This window comes from Canis lupus, chromosome 5 (genome assembly GCF_011100685.1).
Source record: "Canis lupus familiaris isolate Mischka breed German Shepherd chromosome 5, alternate assembly UU_Cfam_GSD_1.0, whole genome shotgun sequence".
In the NCBI taxonomy this organism is placed as follows: domain Eukaryota; kingdom Metazoa; phylum Chordata; class Mammalia; order Carnivora; family Canidae; genus Canis; species Canis lupus.
The window spans coordinates 36,338,687-36,357,104 of NC_049226.1; the positions used below are offsets into that span (position 1 = coordinate 36,338,687).

An 18,418-nucleotide genomic window follows, 5' to 3' on the forward strand; every position below is an offset into this window, starting at 1 on the left:
TTGATCACATAAAGATTCAAGTTTTTGGCAGTAACACTTTATAGGTGGTACTGTGTATTTCTTGTTGCATCACATCAGGAGGGATATGAATTTCTGATTGTAGCTCTTATTGAGATTAATCACTGGGCTTAGGTGCTGTCAGTGAGAAAGGTCCCCATCAGCTTTTCACCTGATGGTTTTGGCCACGATCATTGATTTTTGTCTAAATTATTTTGTTAGAGTCTGGTTAACTCATACTGGCAAACATTTGTGGGCCCTGCAAATAGTAGCTATACTCAGCCAAAAAACCAGCATTTGTTTTTAGGCCTACCACTGAATGCTGATTAAATGAAGCATTAATCATCTCTGACGTAACTTCACCAATGTTGAAGAACATGAACGTCTGTGTCTATGAGCACACACATACACCCAGATGTTTATTGTGTTTTTCTGTACTTTGAGAGAATTGAGCCTGGAAATGTATCTGTTCTTCATACCCTAGAACATGAATCAGCCTCTTTTTTAATTGAGATTCTTTTTTACTTTTTAACATCTCTCCATCTCTGAAGGTGACTAAAAAAGATGTCCAATACTAATTATTGACGTTTTTTGGTGAGGCTGAAGAATCAGTGGATATGTGAGACCAGTTCTGCAAAATTAAGATAATTCAAAACCAGAGTCCGGCGCTGCTTATTAATTTCTCTTCAGTGCTTAGAATCACATCCTCTAGGGCATTGCCTTCCGATTACTTGGGAGCCAGCATTAGTCATCAAAAGGGAGTTTAGTGAGAATAGAAGTAAGTAAGAGTTGGGATCCCTGGGTGGCGCAGCGGTTTGGCGCCTGCCTTTGGCCCAGGGCGTGATCCTGGAGACCTGGGATCGAATCCCACGTCGGGCTCCCGGTGCATGGAGCCTGCTTCTCCCTCTGCCTATGTCTCTGCCTCTCTCTCTCTCTCTCTCTCTGTGTGACTATCATAAATTAAAAAAAAAAAAAAAAAAAAAAGAAGTAAGTAAGAGTTCTCATCCAGTTTACAAAAAAACCTGGGAACTTCTTGCATTCCAGTGAGCAATTATCTTTTCAGTGACAGTATTGTCTTGTCCAACAGGTGTCATTATTCACCTTTCAGTAGCAACAGTGTCTTAACTGGCTCTCCTTTTCCACTGTTCCTGTTTAGTTACAAGATAGGCAACTAAATTGACTAAATTGTCAGTCTCCCCTTTATGATGTTCTACAGCTGATTTGGCCTCACCCAATTTCATGAGAAAATGCTCCACATCACTTGCCATCAGGGAAATACAAATCAAAACCACAATGAGATACCACCTCACACCAGTGAGAATGGGGAAAATTAACAAGACAGGAAACAACAAATGTTGGAGAGGATGTGGAGAAAGGGGAACCCTCTTGCACTGTTGGTGGGAATGTGAAATGGTGCAGCCACTCTGGAAAACTGTGTGGAGGTTCCTCAAAAGAGTTAAAAATGGACCTACCCTACGACCCAGCAATTGCACTGTTGGGGATTTACCCCAAGGATACAGATGTAGTGAAACGCGGGACACCTGCACTCCAATGTTTATAGCAGCCATGTCCACAATAGCCAAACTGTGGAAGGAGCCTTGGTGTCCATCGAAAGATGAATGGATAAAGAAGATGTGGTCTATATATAATGGAATATTCCTCAGCCATTAGAAATGATGAATACCCACCATTTGCTTCGATGTGGATGGAACTGGAGGGTATTATGCTGAATGAAGTAAGTCAGTCGGAGAAGGACAATCATCATATGGTTTCCTTCATACAGGGAATATAAAAAAATAATGAAAGGGATTAAAGGGGAAAGGAGAGAAAATGAGTAGAAAAAATCAGAGAGAGTGACAGAACATGACAGACTCCTAAATCTGGGAAATGAACAAGGGGTAGTGGAAGGGGAGGTGGGTGGGGGATTGGGGTGACTGGGTGATGGGCACTGAGGGGGCCGACGGGATGAGCATTGGGTGTTATGCTATATGTTGGCAAACGAACTCCAATAAAAAAAAATACCAAAAAAAAAAAATAACCAGTTGGAGAAATTGCCATCAAAATACTCTTGTGGACCATATATTCAGGAAGCAGAAGGGATATAACATATTCTCTTTGCCACTCTCTCAATTAATCCTACTTCATTCTACCTTTTTGAAAACCACAATTTATAGAATACATTTATAGGCTACAAATAGTATTTAATTATGTTTGCTGAGAAACAGAAGTATTACTCACATCTTAATGTTTTTTAAATTGGGAGGGATTATTCAGTGGGATCCAAAGAAGCTCTGCAGATACTAACAATGAGAGGAATATAATAGTGTTATCGTTATTGCTTGTTCGTGGATAGTATTAGATTTGTGTCCAAGATGCCTACTCATTTTCCACCTTTGATTTAGATCACAAATTATTATTTAAGAATTAAAAATATACATATATAGTATAATGCAGTACTGAAATGGAAAAATCATTTGAATATACAGAAGATTGTCACATGTCATGCAACCTGAGACCAAAAACACCAAATATCTGGGGCACCTGGTGGGCTCAGTCAGTAGAGCACATGACTCTTGATCTTGCAGTTTTGAGTTCCAGCCTCACGTTGGGTGTAGAGATTAACTTAAAAAAATCTTAAAAAAGTAAAAATAAAAAACCCCACAAAGCACCAAACATCTTTTCGAAAGCTAGAAGATGGTGGACTAATTTATGTGTCATGAAATTCTCTAGCTAAAGCTTCTGGCTAACTTCCTCAGAGAACTTAATTTATAGTTATACATATTTTGATTAATGAGAAAAAAAATGAAGCAAAACTCGAGCTTGGGAAACCCATTTATCCAAGCAATATTTCCATTCTTGTGATGTGCCAGGTGCTGTTCTGAGAAGTACTGAATCACTGGAGTGTTAGATCTAATTACCAGTTGTCGGAAGTCATCCAGATGAATATTTAGGTTCTGCATGTGAAGAATGCGTATATTCAAATGTTGACCATAATCCTGAAGAGAGAGGCTGTCATATCAATAAATGATGACTAGTTAAAAATGATATTGTGTGATTTCTCCCCCTTCTCTGCAGTTATTAAATTATTGTTGAGCTACTAACGGTATTTTAGAATTGGGGAGATTATCTTTGAAATAAGGCTTTACTTCCGCGTTAGTGCAGGCTTCATAATAGAAGAAGAAGGCTTATGTTCCACTGCTTTGCAGCAGTAAATAGCTCATATGTGGGATGCAGGTTGTCTCTCCATCAATACAAATGGTCAGCAAAAGTCAGACTTCTTGTCATTTGAGTGCCATTTAGTGGTAAAAGATTACTTGAGGGCTCTCCAAATTGTCTTAATTGAATGAAAATCTGTGCAAAATTATGTATATGAACAAAATTGATTCCTGCCTATGCCTTTCTGGATTCCTAAGGACATATGGTGAAAAAGAATTATATTACAGGGGCACCTGGGTGGCTCAGTGGTTGACCGTCTGGGTGGCTTAGGTGATCCCAGAGTCCTGGGATCGAGTCCCACATTAGGCTCCCCTTCGGGACCCTGCTTTTCCCTCTGCCTATGTCTCTGCCCCTCTCTCTGTGTCTCCCATGAATAATAATAATAAAAAAAGTTATTACAGGTGAAATTTGGTACGATGGTGTGAACTTTTTGCTTTGGGATAAGTGAATTGGGCAATAGGGTAAAGGAGTCAAGTGTTTCCTGGAGACCAGAGAGAAGTCAACTTGCAATAAAAAGTTAACTGTGATCCATTGTGGAGCCAAATAGAAAGGAAAAGAAGTAAATAAGATCCTCTATCTGATTTTCCTGAGCTAGCCTAATGTCGTGTATGTTCATTCTTTGCTCTAATAAGACCTTTCCTAAGTCAACTTAATAAATTGATAATATGTTATGTCCATGTCCATTCATTTTATAAATTGACTATTGATATATGACAGAGAATATATTTGTAAACCATATTTTCCCACTTTTTATCTCTAATTGATTTGGGGTATTTTTCTTTTTTTACTGTTTTTTAAGCTTGGTTATAGATTTGAATAGCATAAAAAATCAATCACAGGTATATATATTTTAAAGATTTATTTATTTATTCCTGAGAAAGAGAGAGGCAGAGACACAAGCAGAGAGAGAAGCAGGCTCCTAGCAGGGAGCCTGAATTGGGACTCGATCCCCGGACCTAGAATTATGTGCTGAGCCAAAGGCAGACAGACGCTCAACTGCTGAGCCACCCAGGCATCCCAATATGCCATAAATATTAGTGGAAATAAGAAAATACTTATTCCTTGAAACTGATTTAATATTCTTCTCTGTTTCAAATTTTGACATTAATGTTTTCTGACACAAAGCAGTTCTCAAATTTTCTAATGTCAGCTGGGTGTCCACCTATTCAGTTCCATTCTGACAGTATCTAGCTGGAGTTAGCTTCAGGTCCCTCAAGTTAAAGGGATCAGCCCCACAAAATTGTCCCACTTCAGATCCAACTGCAAATGTGGTACCCAGTTGTGCTTGGCCAATCATGGATTAGAGGGCTCCCAGGATTCCACCCCCAGGTTCAGTTATTTGCTAGAATGGCTCACAGAGCTTAGGAAAACACTACTTATGTTTATCATTTTATTGTAAAAGAAACAACTCAGGAACAGCCAAGTGGAAGAGATGCATAGGGCAAGGTATGGAGACAGAGAGAGTGAAGAGCTTGCATGCCTTCTCTGTGTATGTCATCCTCCTAGTACTTTGATGTGTTCACCAACCTGGAAGCTCCTGGAAGTCCTTGTTTGTCATGGGTGGGGTGTTGATTATGAAGTTTCATTGTAGGCACAGTTGATTAAATCATTGGCCATTGGGGGAGGGAATTCAATTTCTAGCCCTTCTCCTCTCCTTGTAGGTTGAGGGGTGGGGCTAAAAGTTATTCTTATCACTAAGTTGGTTTTTCTGGAGCCCAGCCCCCCTGACCTGAAAGTTATGTTAGCAGTAGTGCCTGTTGGGGAGTCCCCCTCCCCTGTCACCATATTGGCATAATCTCTGGTTTGGTTGAAAGGGGCTTGTTATGAGTAACAAAAGACTCTTCTATCACTTGGACTATTCCAATGGTTGTAGGAGCTCTGTGCTAGGTACCTGGGACAAGTACCAAGTATATTTTTTATTATGTCATAGACACTGTAGCAACTCTACCTTGCACATAATAGACCCATAGCTTTGAATCTGTAAGTATTCTAGGAGGGCTAGTCTACACTTACCTATAAAGAAGAATGGGAACTGGTCCCATTAAGGCAGCAGATGGTTGACTTTCTGTGGTGAAAAAGATCAATATGCTCCATCTCCTAGGACCAAAGGTGTACCTTCACTATGATGCTAAATTATCTATGTCTTATAGTTTTCTTTATCCTACCCTACTTGTTATTGAAGTTCATGTACCATTGAGTCTGGAAAAGTTAATTATGATTGGTGGGAGTTCTCACTGGCATTTCAGGCAGACAAGGAAAGAAGTTAACATTTGACAAAAATCTGACTTCTTTTATGGTTAATATTATTCTAAGTAAACTCTTCAAAAAGGAGAAGTCCAATCTGGTTGTTTTAGTGGCTCCTCAATTTGGGTGCTGCTGTGAATACCTTACCTGTCAGCTGAAATGTAGTTTGCCTTGGCCTGTGGCCTAGAGCTGGAGTCAGTGGCCTTTAGCCAAGAACAGACTTGTATTTCTGTTACTGTGCTGCACAAATGTTCTTTCCTTCACATTATGGTGCATACAGAAAAGATTTGAGGCACTGAGTGAAGCAATACTGATGGCATAGTAAAAAAAAAAAAAAAATATGGTTGATGTGCTTGTTTCATTTATGGGGGGGCTGGAAGTGAAAATGGTAGTGATAGGATGTTGTGGGGTTTACCAGGCAGGAAGCATAAACATGGCCTGACACCATTGGGTTCCTTTGGTTCCTTGTTAGAATTCAAGACAGCCGTTCTGAGAATATCTGCTGCGTTATGATGTGTGTCTCTGTCGGACAGTGAGGTGGGCTGGAAGCTAATTGCATGGGCTCTGGGGTATTGGTGACAAGCAGAACAAGCCTTGTGACTTTCCTTGACCCAGTTTTCATAAGTGTGTGTGTTACGTGCCTTGTCCCACTAGGAAGATGGCTACCAGGAAGTATGAGTCTGTCATGTGAATGATTTTCCAGAAATCCTAATACCTTGCTACTGGTGCATGGTAGGATAGTAATATGAAACTTTGGGGAGCTGATGAAGAGTGTAAATAGAATGTCAAGGACTCTGATTCAGAGGCAGAGGTCACTACACGGCCTACATATCACAGAAGAAAGGATTATTGACCATCCTGTGTAGCAAGTTTTGTTGGTTTGATCAACTTAGCAGTTATATCTCACTTGTCTCTGTGGGACCCCTGTTAATATGTTCTTATCTTATGGTTTAACATGCCCTGTGAATTTGGCTGAGTTTTAGGTTTAGGCATGACATAGATTTATTATTATTAAAAAAAGTTTTTTCTAGATTTTATTTATTCATGAGAGTTACATACAGAGGCAGAGACATAGGTAGAGTGAGAAGTAGGCTCCCTGCAGGGAGTGCACTTGGGTGGTGGGTCATTCCTTTTTTTCTTTTTTAAAGATTTTATTTATTTTAGAAGAGGGACGGGCAGAGTGAGAGGGAAAAATAGTTTCAAGCAGACTGTGCTGAGCATAGAGCTTGACCGCAGGACCCCAAGTTCATCACCTGAGTCCAAACCAAGGGTCGGACACTCAACCAACTGCGCCATCCAGGTGTCCCCAGGTCAGGCCTTTTTTTTTTTTTTTTTTTTTTTTTAAGATTTTATTTATTTATTCATGAGAGTGAGAAAGAGAGAGAAGCAGGCTCCATGCAGGGAGCCCGACATGGGACTCGATCCCAGGACTCCAGGATTATGCCCTGGGCCGAAGGCAGGCACTAAACCGCTGAGCCACCTAGGGATCCTCCAGGTCAGGCCTGCCTTATGAAGAGAGTTGTGAAGGGCAGTGGTATAAAAGGGAACTCTATACAAGCTGGGGACAAATGAAGAATTCAGAATTATTAGCACATTCTTTCCCTTCTCCCCTAAACTGGGTGTGGAGGGGTACTGGCAGTAATGGATGACACCTTTTGGGTACCCATTTGGAACCTTCTCAAGGTGGATGTGTAACTGGAATTCCCACTCTCAGATTCCCATGGAGGCCGTGCTTCCAAAATCATTGGCACATGACTTTTGGAGGGAGGGGATTGTGTTGGATAACCGTTTCCTGTTTTGTTGGAGATTAAAATATTGTTAACTTTAGCCTTTACAGACACCTTAAAAAAAAATCTCTAAAGATATCATTTGTGAAACATTATCAGATTTTAGGGGTATGGAAATATCCCAAGTTGTGTGAGCAGATAACATGAAAGTACGTATTTGTATTTTTAAGGCCATTTTACTTGTTCTCTAGGCTTTAGTACCTTTGGGCTTAGAGACCAGATCTCTTTTTAGAAACCTCTGGTATAAGTAGCAGGGAGATTATACTTGAAACAAAATAAATGCTTAATGTAGAAAACCAGAAACACAGAAAAGTGGGAAAAAGAATCACCCCACAATTCTAGCACCTTGAATTAATCACCTGTTATACTTTTGGAGAATGACCTATGTGTGCATTATAAATGATCATATGCACATATACTTTACTAAAATAATTCATTAGACGCATTACTTATTGCTTGTTTAAAAAAAGGATCCTTACTATTACATTTCTTCAGTAGTCTTTTTTTTTTTCTTTTTTGGTGGCATATGATTATTTTTTAAAAGATTTTATTTATTTAATCATAGACACACACACACACACGCGCACAGAGAGAGAGAGAGAGGCAGAGACACAGGCTGAGGGAGAAGCAGGCTACATGCAGGGAGCCTGACGTGGGACTCGATCCCGGGTCTCCAGGATCACAACTCGGACTGCAGGCGGCGCTAAACCGCTGCGCCACGGGGGGCTGCCTGGTATATGATTTTTTTGATGGTAGCATAGTATTCCACCAAATCACCTGTTGTGATTTTTCATCTAACTTTCTTTGCATAATCTTTAACTTCTGAAAGGGTGACTTCTAAGGGAATGGAGTTACTGAATTAATTAATTGTTAAGGACATACTAAGATGTTTGGAAGATACTGTCCTCCAGAAAGTGGTCTAGTTTATATTCACAGCAATAATTTGTTCCTTTTTTGGGCTCCATTCATTTGTTTACTGAACAGACATTAAGGATTTATGTGTCAGGTATAATTGTAGGCATGGAGGCAAGTGAGGTATAGAGTTTCTGGGCTCTTGGAGTGTAGAGTGTAGTGGGGAAGGTAGACATCATATAACCACAAATAGATGTAAAAGTACTGCTGTGAAAAGTCCTGAAAAGACTACCTGCTTCTTCATACCCTTGTTAACATTGATATTGGGATTCTCCTTATTTGTACGTGGTATTAGAGGCAAAAATTGAATTTTAATTTTGTGGGTGACCAGAAGAATTGGATGGGTTTTTTTTTGGATTCTATGTGTATCCTTCCTTTAGTTAATTACCTGTTCATATTCTTTGTTTATTTTCTAATTGGGATATTTGCTGTCAGATCAATCAGCAAGTCCTTTATATCCACGCGCCCCTTCCCCCAACCCTTGTCACTTCAGAAGGTTGTGACTTCAGCTGGGGCTATGTCGTTTAGACAAAGGCTAAACCTGGGGACCTCACAGGAGAAGGAGGACCATGGAAATCCAAAGCCCAGGTTCTACTTGACAATCTGTTGATTCCATCTGCATGATTGTGTGGAGGAGCATCTCATGTCCTGTTTATTTCAATAAAGCGTTGGCATTTGTGCTGTGTTGGTAATCCTGAATTAGCTGGTGTTTTTGCAGAGTTTGGACTAATCAGGACTTGGCAAGTTTAGCCTGGGGAATTATATTTTTTTACTTGGTAGTAGATATCCGGGTCAGAGTCTGATCCAAGTGGGTGGTGTTGCTGGCTTTAAGTAGTTGCTGGCTTAAAGGTGTGGCTTCCTATAGAAACTCATAATAGTGACATTGTGCATAATTGAGGCAAAATTCCTGGTGACCATAGAGGGGCATATAATCAGTGTCAGAGTTGATGGTTAGTGAATCAGAATAAAGAATCAGTATGAGTTCCTAATGTTAGGTTTGGGATGTTAGGGCATATTGTGTGCTCCATTCCATGAAACTTGTTAAACTCCCCATTTTACTATGTTGAAAATGAATTAAATTTTTTTTTTTCTTCCTTGTTGGATGATCACTTTGGGAGCAAGTTGGGGACTTTTCAGCCTTCAACTCTGCTTGAAGACTTTTGTTAACCAAAGTCTCATAGTAAAATACAGTCTCCAACAAGTAAAATGTTTCTCTTGCCTTTGCCTGGAGTCCATGGCATCTGCTAGAAATTGTTAGGCCTTTGGGTCAGAGCAGTGCCCCTTCAGGCGTTGGTAGAGGAATGACAGAATCCTTGATATTCCAGGTTGCAGAAACCTTTCTACCCGAGGAGAGCTGTGCGTGGCATCTGCCAGAGTTGGCAAGGTTGAGAGTGAATTATTTAGGTTCTTTTTTTGGCAGCGGAGCCTCTGAGGCCCAAGCATATCAGATGAGTAAAATGTTTAATGTTTAAGAAGTGCTGGTATTAGTGATCAGCCACCCTGGTTCAGGACCTTGCCACCGTAAACCCAGACACAATTGATAGTACAGGGTAGGGAAAAGGAATGATGGCCAACTCTGTCCTACACAGAAACTCCTTTACCCCTGCCAGTCCCCCTCTGAGGAAGATATGTTAATCCTATGTGGCAGAAATGGGATTGTGCCCGAGAATATATAGGTAATAAGTAGTGGAGCTGAGTTCAAGACTGGTAGACTGGCTTTACCACTCCATCTTGGTTTTCCTAGCTTCTAATTGTACACCACTGGGCTGCTGGCTTTGGGTTAGAACAGGGATTTTTATTGGCACAGGAGTTAAAAGGAATCTACCAAGCAAGCTGAATTTCTTTCTTTGTTGCTCAGATGTTTTGTTGGTTTAAAGGATATCAGACACATTCCCCCCCCCCCCCCAGTTTTCCCCTTTTTAGATAATTTAATAATTTAAATTTTCAATTAGGTTTTAATACATATAGATAAATATCACAATAGTTACCATTTTTTCATAGTTACTATTTACCAGCCATTGCATTTTTAAGGTATATGAATCCTCACCACAGCATCACACACCAGATAAGTGACTGTTTTTATCTTGGTTTTATAGATGTGTCAATTACCAGACTACAGCAATATCCCTGTTTTACCTTTATTGTAATTTCAGTGGTAATCATTTAGTGTCCAGCAGAAGTAATTTTCCTCCCCTAATTCTACCATTTAGCCTCCTCCTACCACGTTCCTTTTTAATTTTGCTAGGATACCAAACAAAATAGTCTTTGTGGATAGGTCAGCTGCCTTATCTGTCTTTTCATCTGTAGCTTGTATGTAACTGTGATATTTCTGCATCTGTGGCTATGTCAGTTATTACATTGGACTATCCTAAAATCCATCTTGCACACAAAAGTGTTGAACTGTGTGCTAAAAGGATCTACTGGCATATTATATATATATACATATATATATTACTGTTTCTTTAACTCAGAACAATCCAGTTATTTATTTATTTATTTATTTATTTATTTATTTATTTATTTATTTATTGTTTCTTTAATGCAGAACAATCCAGTTTCCAAACATGTTTAGCTATATGGATGAGTAACAGTGTTTTATTGATAAGAGTTTAAAGCTCTAAGTGAGATTTTTTTAGAAATTTTTGAAACTTATTTACTCTTTTGTATCAAACACTAGAAGAGGAGAGGGACAATATAGTATTAGCTGGCGGTGACCCATTTAATACTTAAGATTGTCTGAGATCCCAGTCTGGAATGGACAAAGTCATTCATTTCTTCTGATTCCAAGTCTAATATCCTTCCTGTCTTATTCTCTTGAGCTTATCAAATAAGTTAGGGCACTCACCACTCTAATAATAGAGGTAGAGAAGGGAATGAGGGTAAGTTATTGTCTAACCACTTTAATTCCTCATGTCTGAGATTGTTGAATTGAAAGTTGCATAGTTGGAATTGTGTGTTTCTCATTTTATAACCAGTGATTGCAGATAATTTAACAAGTGACTTTGGATACTCTGTTTTGAAAATGAGGTACTAAGAATTAGAGCCAAAGGAGAAAATAAGAATTTCAGGCAGTCTTTTTCCTTCTGCCCCTGGTAGGATGCTCTGAATGCTGGTAGGTCAGTCACTCCTGTTCTTGAAGGTATTCTGTGAGCAACTTGAGCATTGTAGTGCCACTTCTCACTTTTTCCTATGCTGGTTCTAGGAAATCCCTCCTGGGGGCAGGGATTTCCTGAGGCAGTTCCTTAAGAGGAACTGATTTTTTCTTTATTTTCTTTTTTTTAAGATTTTTATTTATTTATTTATTTGAGAGAGGGAGAGAACATGAGCTGGGGAGGGGGCATATGGAGAGGGAGAGGCCTACTCATCACTGAACAGGGAGCCCAACAGGAGATTCCAGAACCCTGAGATCATGACCTGAGCAGAAGGCAAAACACTTAACTGACTGAGCCCCCCAAGCACCCCAGGAGGGAATGATTCTTACTGCATTTTGATGATTCCTCCCTAGCTCCTTTGGCTTGTGAGTAATGGCTTTAAAGACCAACTGTTTAATTTTTATGATTTTGCTTGTTAGTTGGGTGGTAGTTGTACTGGTCTCACTTGAGCTATGTCATGTGTCTGCATTTGGCTAGTAGGTCTTGTTGGTGGAGACTACACTCAGTTGAGATGGCTCGGGTCTCTGAACCTCTTGTTGGATGTAGATTATCATCATCAAGGAAACTAGCCTGAGGTGCTTCACCTTTAGACTTGGGTGCTTTCCAAGAGCGTGAACATGGAAGTTGTAAGGCCTCATAGGCCTAGCTCAAGAAGTCCCACAACAACCTTTCTATTCTATTCTTGGGATCACAGCAAGTCTGAAGGCCAGCTTTATTCAAGAAGTAGGGAAATAGACTCCATCTCTTGATAGGAGGGGCAGCAAAGTCACATTGTAAAGAGGTGATTCATTGGTGGCTATCTTGGTGATAATCTACCACATAACCCAATAGTGATCCATTAACAGATCAAAAAAGCCACCTTCTAGATGCATCAATTGCACATCCTTCAGGGATCATTATTGCCCTCAACAATAAGAAATTTTACTGTTATTTTTTCAGATTTGGAGAAATCATTGGTGTTGAAGATATGTAGACTGGCTACAATATTTTAGTGATGGTCTCCATTCTTACAGGTTGGGTGGGAAGACTCTGGTTCTCAGATCCTGACTGTAAGGGTAGCAGAATCTTGCTTTCCTATGTATAAAGGAAATTAAGCCCACTAGGTTATATGAGTGGGTAGTGCAATGTTCGTAAAACAAAAAAACAAAAAAACAACAAAACAAAAAAACAAAACGACTAATTCTAATTCACTAAATATTTGTTTATTTATTTATTTATTTATTTAGGATTTTATTTATTTATTCATAGGTACAGAGAGAGAGGCAGAGACACAGACAGAGGGAGAAGCAGGCTCTATGTAGGGAGCCCGATGTGGGACTCCATCCTGGGTCTCCAGGATCACACCCCAGGCTGCAGGCGGCACCAAACCGCTGCACCACCTGGCATGCCTTTTATTTTATTTTATTTTATTTTATTTTATTTTATTTTATTTTATTTTATTTTATTTTATTTATTTTATTTTATTTTATTTTATTTTATTTCTTTTTAGGATTTCACTAAGTATTTGTTGAACTGCTATTTTGCTGTAGCTCCCTATTACAGGTGATTTGTAGAATTGAAAGATGAGAGTTAAACATTTAGGACAGAAAATTGTTCACAATTTGGTGATGGGAACAGGCTTGAGAAGGATGGGAGAGGATGACAAGGTGGATCCCGTGTAAGCATAGTGTCTCTCTGAGGACAGACTGGTTTTGATGTTTTGGAAATGAGAAATAGTGCTTAGGAAATGCTACTTTTTCCTCATCTGTGGAAGGTTGGGGTGGGATGTTTTTGGTAACCTAGATTGCAGAGAGTGGTCTTCTTCCGTAGTTGATTGGTAGGTAGACTTTCAGTGGCCCTTGGATGGAATTTTTGACAAAGGTTGAACTCAGCTATTGGGTCAGCTTAGCTGACTATGGAAAATGAGGTTAAAGGTTTGTATTGCTTGTGAAGTTGGTGGAGGGAGAATTATTCTGGGCTCTTTGCTTGCTTAAGGTTAAATGAAGTTGAAAGATGTCTTCCTTCTACCTTCAGCCTTCCATGAGTTTGTGAGCTGCTTGCTGGACAGAATAAGAGCAAAACACATGCCCGGGCCTTAGTGGGTATGCATATGCTTGAACAAATCCTTGTTCTTCAGAATCCTAGTTTGGAATATTCTTGAAGATCCCATCCATGGAACTGCTTCTCTCATGAGAAGTCTGAGGAAAAAGTTGGATATGGGTGATGTGGGAAAGGTTGTTTAAAATTTCTAGATGTTTTCTTAAGACCCAGCTTTGAAACCAGAACTTCAAGGGTAGTGCAGAGAGGTCAGTCCCCCGGTCCTTGGAGTGGCAGAGCAGGGCATGAGGCTGCTGAGCCCCTTCGCTCAGCCTCTGAACCAGCTGTGATTCTGATCCTCCCAGTGTGTTGAACAGATATCCTTATATTCTGTATGAGCCCACAGCTTAAGAAAAGTTGGGCAGTCCTACCTAAGGGAGATAGCAGTACCTTGGAAGTATGATGGGATGAGGATAGATACTGTTGTCCTTAAGAGTCAGGGTTTTGGGTTACAGATGGCAGAAACTTATTCTAGCTAATTTACCCCACATCTGAATGTCTGGGGCTATCCATGTGAAATTGATTGTTTGGACCAAGCTACTACATTTGAAAGCATTTTCTGTATCAGGCACTGACCTTAGTTTTTAAGTATACAAAGACAATCTTCTCTCACAGGAAACTCCTTCCATATGAATAGTTTAAGATGTTGGATCATGGCTGGTTTCTATCATACTGTAGATAAAGGGGAGACTCTGTTTATCTCTGCTGACTGGTTAGGAATTGATTATTTGTAGACAGTCTCACCAAAGGGGAAATTATAATCACAAATTTGTAATCTATCTTGATCAATATTTTAATCTCTTAGCTTCTAAAAATCTCCACAGGACATTTATAGTATCACTTCCTTCCTTTTGCCCTTTCTCTTTACTGCCCATGGAAGCTGTTGCGGGGTTTTGAAAAAAATCCACATTGCTCTCATGTCAAGCATTTGCCTGTTGTTTTGTCATTAAAAATAACTGAGTGTGTAGTGACAAGTTGCCTTTAGGGTTTAGGTTTCTGGGGCCCTTGAGAAAGAGAAGTAAAATGAGAAGAACTAGTCCTAATAGAGGTTCTTACTTAGAGAAAGTGAATGGAGGAAGAAGAAATGCTGGGGGTAGGGGGTGGGGCGTGGGAAGAAAAGAAAGAAAGAAAATGCTCATATCTGCAAATAGCCAGAGGTAGCTTCTCTGAAGTATTGCAAAAGCTGAGTCTTTCTGTCTCTCCTTGAATCTCACCCTTGACTGACTCTCTGGGCTCTTCCTTCTCCTCCCATGACTGCCTTGGGAGTTCATCTCAAAGTGATCATCCTTCAGAGATTGGGGAGCCCTGCTGGAGGAGCCCATGTAACTTGATCTTACCCTACACCCCCTACACCCCCAGTTTTAGGCTCTGAGTCATCTCTTCTTAGGCTGTGAACTTTTATAGAATTGTTTAGTGTGTGTTGTTGGTGGACGATCAGAATATATGCTTGGACAGTGTTCAAGATAGTCACAGATGCTTTTGAAATGTGGAGTGTGTTCACACCTAACTTATGTAAGCCACATTGTGTTGCATTTGTGTGCTTGTTCATTTATGCAGGAAATGTCCTTTAAAGGCCCCAAATTATTTTTGTTTAAATGTGAAGGCAGTGCTGAGAATCTGTGTGTGTGTGTGTGTTTATATAAATACTTATTTTCGAGGAAACCGTTTGAGTAAGCTTTAATTGTCATAATAGATTTTATCTGCCTGCAGAGGTTAGTGAGCCACTGTCCCCTCAGATTGAGCTTTTAGGGGCACCTGGGTAGGGTAGCTCAGTTGGTGAAGTGTCTGCCTTTGGCTCCAGTCATGATTCAGAGTCTTGGGATAGAGCTCCACGTTGGGCTCCTGGCTCAACAGGCTTTGCTTTTTCCTCTGCCTCTGCCCCTCCTTCTGCTTGTGTTCTCTCTCTAGCTCTCTCTCTCTTTCTCATGAATAGTTAAAATCTTAAAAAAAAATTGAGCTTTAGAATAAAGGGCCAATTTTGGTGTTTTTCTTTGGATGATTTTTACAGTGATTCTTTGTTCTGTTATTGTCCTGCCTTTGATCCTGGTGTGTTTTCAGATTTTTACCATATAGAGATCGTGGTGTTTTCACGATCCTTTCACACACCACGTGAAAGGTGGTCACCTTTTGATTTGGGGGATTTGTGGGCATTGAGTTCATTCAGGTTTATGATTACAAAGGTCCTTACCTTAATTTTATCTCTAGAAACTCTGCCCTATAAAGTAACATTCATAGGTCCCAGGGATTGATTAGGACCTGGTATCTTTGAAGGCCACCATTTTCACTTATATCTCACTTACAGTACATATCTGTCCCGTGTACCAAGTACGTACATTCACCCTGCTCCAGTGTTCCCCCAGAGCCATAGCTCATTATAGCATCAGCTTGAATCCAGGTCTGATCTAGACACCATCAGTTCTGCTCATCAAAATCATCCAAGTCGGGTATGAGTGAGACAGAGTATGATCCATTGTGACATAAAATTCCTCTCCCTCTGTACTGGAAACAAGACCGGGTTACTTGGTTCCAAAACACAGGGGTCAGGCATTGGAAACCAGTTCTAGAGATACCCATTCAAAACAGGAGAACAATGAAGGAAGAAAGGAGGCAGCAGTTCCAAGGAGTTTCCAAATCCAGCAGGGCAGTTTCCTTTCAGTTGCAGGGCCTGGGGACGGTCTTCTGCTGTTCAATATTTCCTTTTATTTTGTTGTTGTTGTTGCTTGCTCTTCCTTTTTTTTTTTAAATTTTATTTTTTATTGGTGTTCAATTTGCCAACATACAGAATAACACCCAGTGCTCATCCCGTCTATTGGGGGTGAATGGGTGACAGGTGCTGAGGGGGGCACTTTCAATATTTCCTGAAGACAAATTTCTAAGAAGTGAAAGAGCATCTTCATGAAAAGTTTTTTCTTGTATATTGCTGAACCTTCAATCAGAAAAAATTATGCTATTTCCTTTTTTACCAGCAACATTTTGTACTAGTGATTTTTTTTTACCTGGTCACATTATCATTGGAAAAAAATTGTTGTATGTATAAAATGAGACCTAAGTTTTGCCAATTTTGCGTGAACAAAACTTTTTAAAAAAGATTTTATGGATTTATTTGAGAGAGAGAGAACGGGTGCCTGGGAGGGGGGTTGGGAAAGGGCAGAGGCAGAGAGAGAGAATCCCAAACAGACTCCCCACTTGGGAGCGGAGCTTGATGTGGGACTCAATCCCAGGACCCCTAGGATCATGACCTGAGGCGAAGGCAGACGCTTAGACTGAACCACCCAGGAGGCCCCTCACATGAACAAAACTTTAAACTGTTTTGTTGTTAGTGAATGCCTTTCATAATTTTTTCTCAGTTTTGCTTTACTGTTCATACCCTTGCCAATTTTTCTATTTTTCTTGATTTGTGTGATGTCTTTATATATTTAAAGTTCTTCTCATTTTGTATTGGAAGGATTTTCCCCAGCTTTCACTTAAAATTTGTTTTTTTAGATTTTGTTTTTTGGTAATATACAGTTTGCTTTTTAATACAGCCAAATTTGCTACGAAAGTTTGCTTTTTTGTAGAGCCAAATTTGCTGTTTAAGAAGAGTACCTTTTGCATGTATAGGTTGAATGCCCTTCCTCTACTTGCTGCCAAATAAAACTTAGTTTAAAATAAATATTTGGTACCTGAATTGGGCGGGTTACATGGAAAATTCATGTTGTAATATTCTTACTTCTGAAAATGATGTGTCTGGTCTTCTTGGGAATTCTCATTATCCTGTAGACAGGCCCATCCCTGAGAGCCGATCCGGGAGTCACAGCCAGGAGCTTTCTGCTCTTATCCTACAGTCCTGTCCAACTGGTATGTTTGGCACACTCAAACTTGCAAATCTCATTGAAAGCACCAGGCTGAGCAGAATGAGTCCCTTCATACATATTCCAAATCCACTGGGATGGGAAAGTATTTGGATTGCAGAGGTGTTGTTGGAGAAGGTAGAATTAGGCATAATAAACTGTGAAGAGTGTATTCTGGAAAAAGATATACTACAGTGCTTAAAAACCCAATTCTGTTACAAAGTCTCTATTCAGTAAAATCCCAAAGAAATGTTTTTATAAGATTTATAGACATAGAAGAAACATGGTCAGTGAGTAAAGCATGTTAAAAAACATATTGTGGTCTGATTTGAATTGTAGAGAAAAAAATGTGTATGCATAGAAAGTAGTTTCTAGGAGACAATGATTATTTGGGGATAATTGGACTTAGAAATGTAAAAAAAAAAGTATATACAATATTTTGTATATTTATATTGTCTTTTATCTTTTCTGAATTTTCTGGCTTTTCTATACCGGGCAAGTTTTGTTTGTATAATATAAAACACTGTTACCTTCCCTCCCTACTCCCTATCCCAAAGAAATGGCTCCAAATAAATGATTATTTGAAATACCTGTGTTATGAACTTGGTTGGCAGTGCCGTGACTTTTTTTTTTTTTTTTTTTTTTTTAGTTATGATTGCAGACTGCTTCAGATTCTTTACTCAGTTGTTAATATTGTATTTTAGGGAAAATTATTTTTATTAAATAAAGATGTTGAAGTGTAACCCTGGAAAGGTGGTAATATTTTAGTATTTTTCAGTGTATCTGCCAAAGTGAATGATTTTTATAGTGGTGTTTTCTTTTGCAAAAGTGTTAGCATCTCTGAACGATATAAACCTGAACCATTGTTTTCTATTGATTTGGAAGATAATGGGTGATTTGTGGTTAATAATAACTTTAGATCCTTTTTATTTACTTTATCTTAAAGCTGAGAAATTCTTTGTTGCCTTTCAAAATATGATATTAACTATATGTTAAAACAAATTTTTTCTGCTTTTTGGTGTGAATTTCTTATGCCCTCAGATTAGTGTCTGTTTTATAGTACTTGAAACTTTTACTTTTTATTTGTTATTTCTTAGGTAAACGCAAAGCACTGAAGTTGAATTTTGCAAATCCACCTTTCAAATCTACAGCAAGGTTTACTCTGAATCCCAACCCTACAGGAGTTCAAAACCCACACATGTGA

At 39.4% G+C, this 18,418-nt stretch overlaps 1 protein-coding gene across 3 annotated transcripts in view; it reads left to right on the forward strand.

Annotated features, from left to right (window-relative positions):
- The window catches only part of MAP2K4 (mitogen-activated protein kinase kinase 4), a 135,569-nt gene that overhangs the window by 17,459 nt on the left and 99,692 nt on the right, over positions 1-18,418 (forward strand). For 2 of the 3 annotated variants that reach the window (XM_038536898.1, XM_038536899.1), the window contains one exon: positions 18,312-18,414. In XM_038536898.1, the coding sequence (XP_038392826.1) occupies positions 18,312-18,414 (103 nt within the window). Of the gene's footprint in view, positions 1-17,049; positions 17,222-18,311; positions 18,415-18,418 lie in introns of those variants that run through there. The other variant, XM_038536897.1, reaches the window with a different exon arrangement.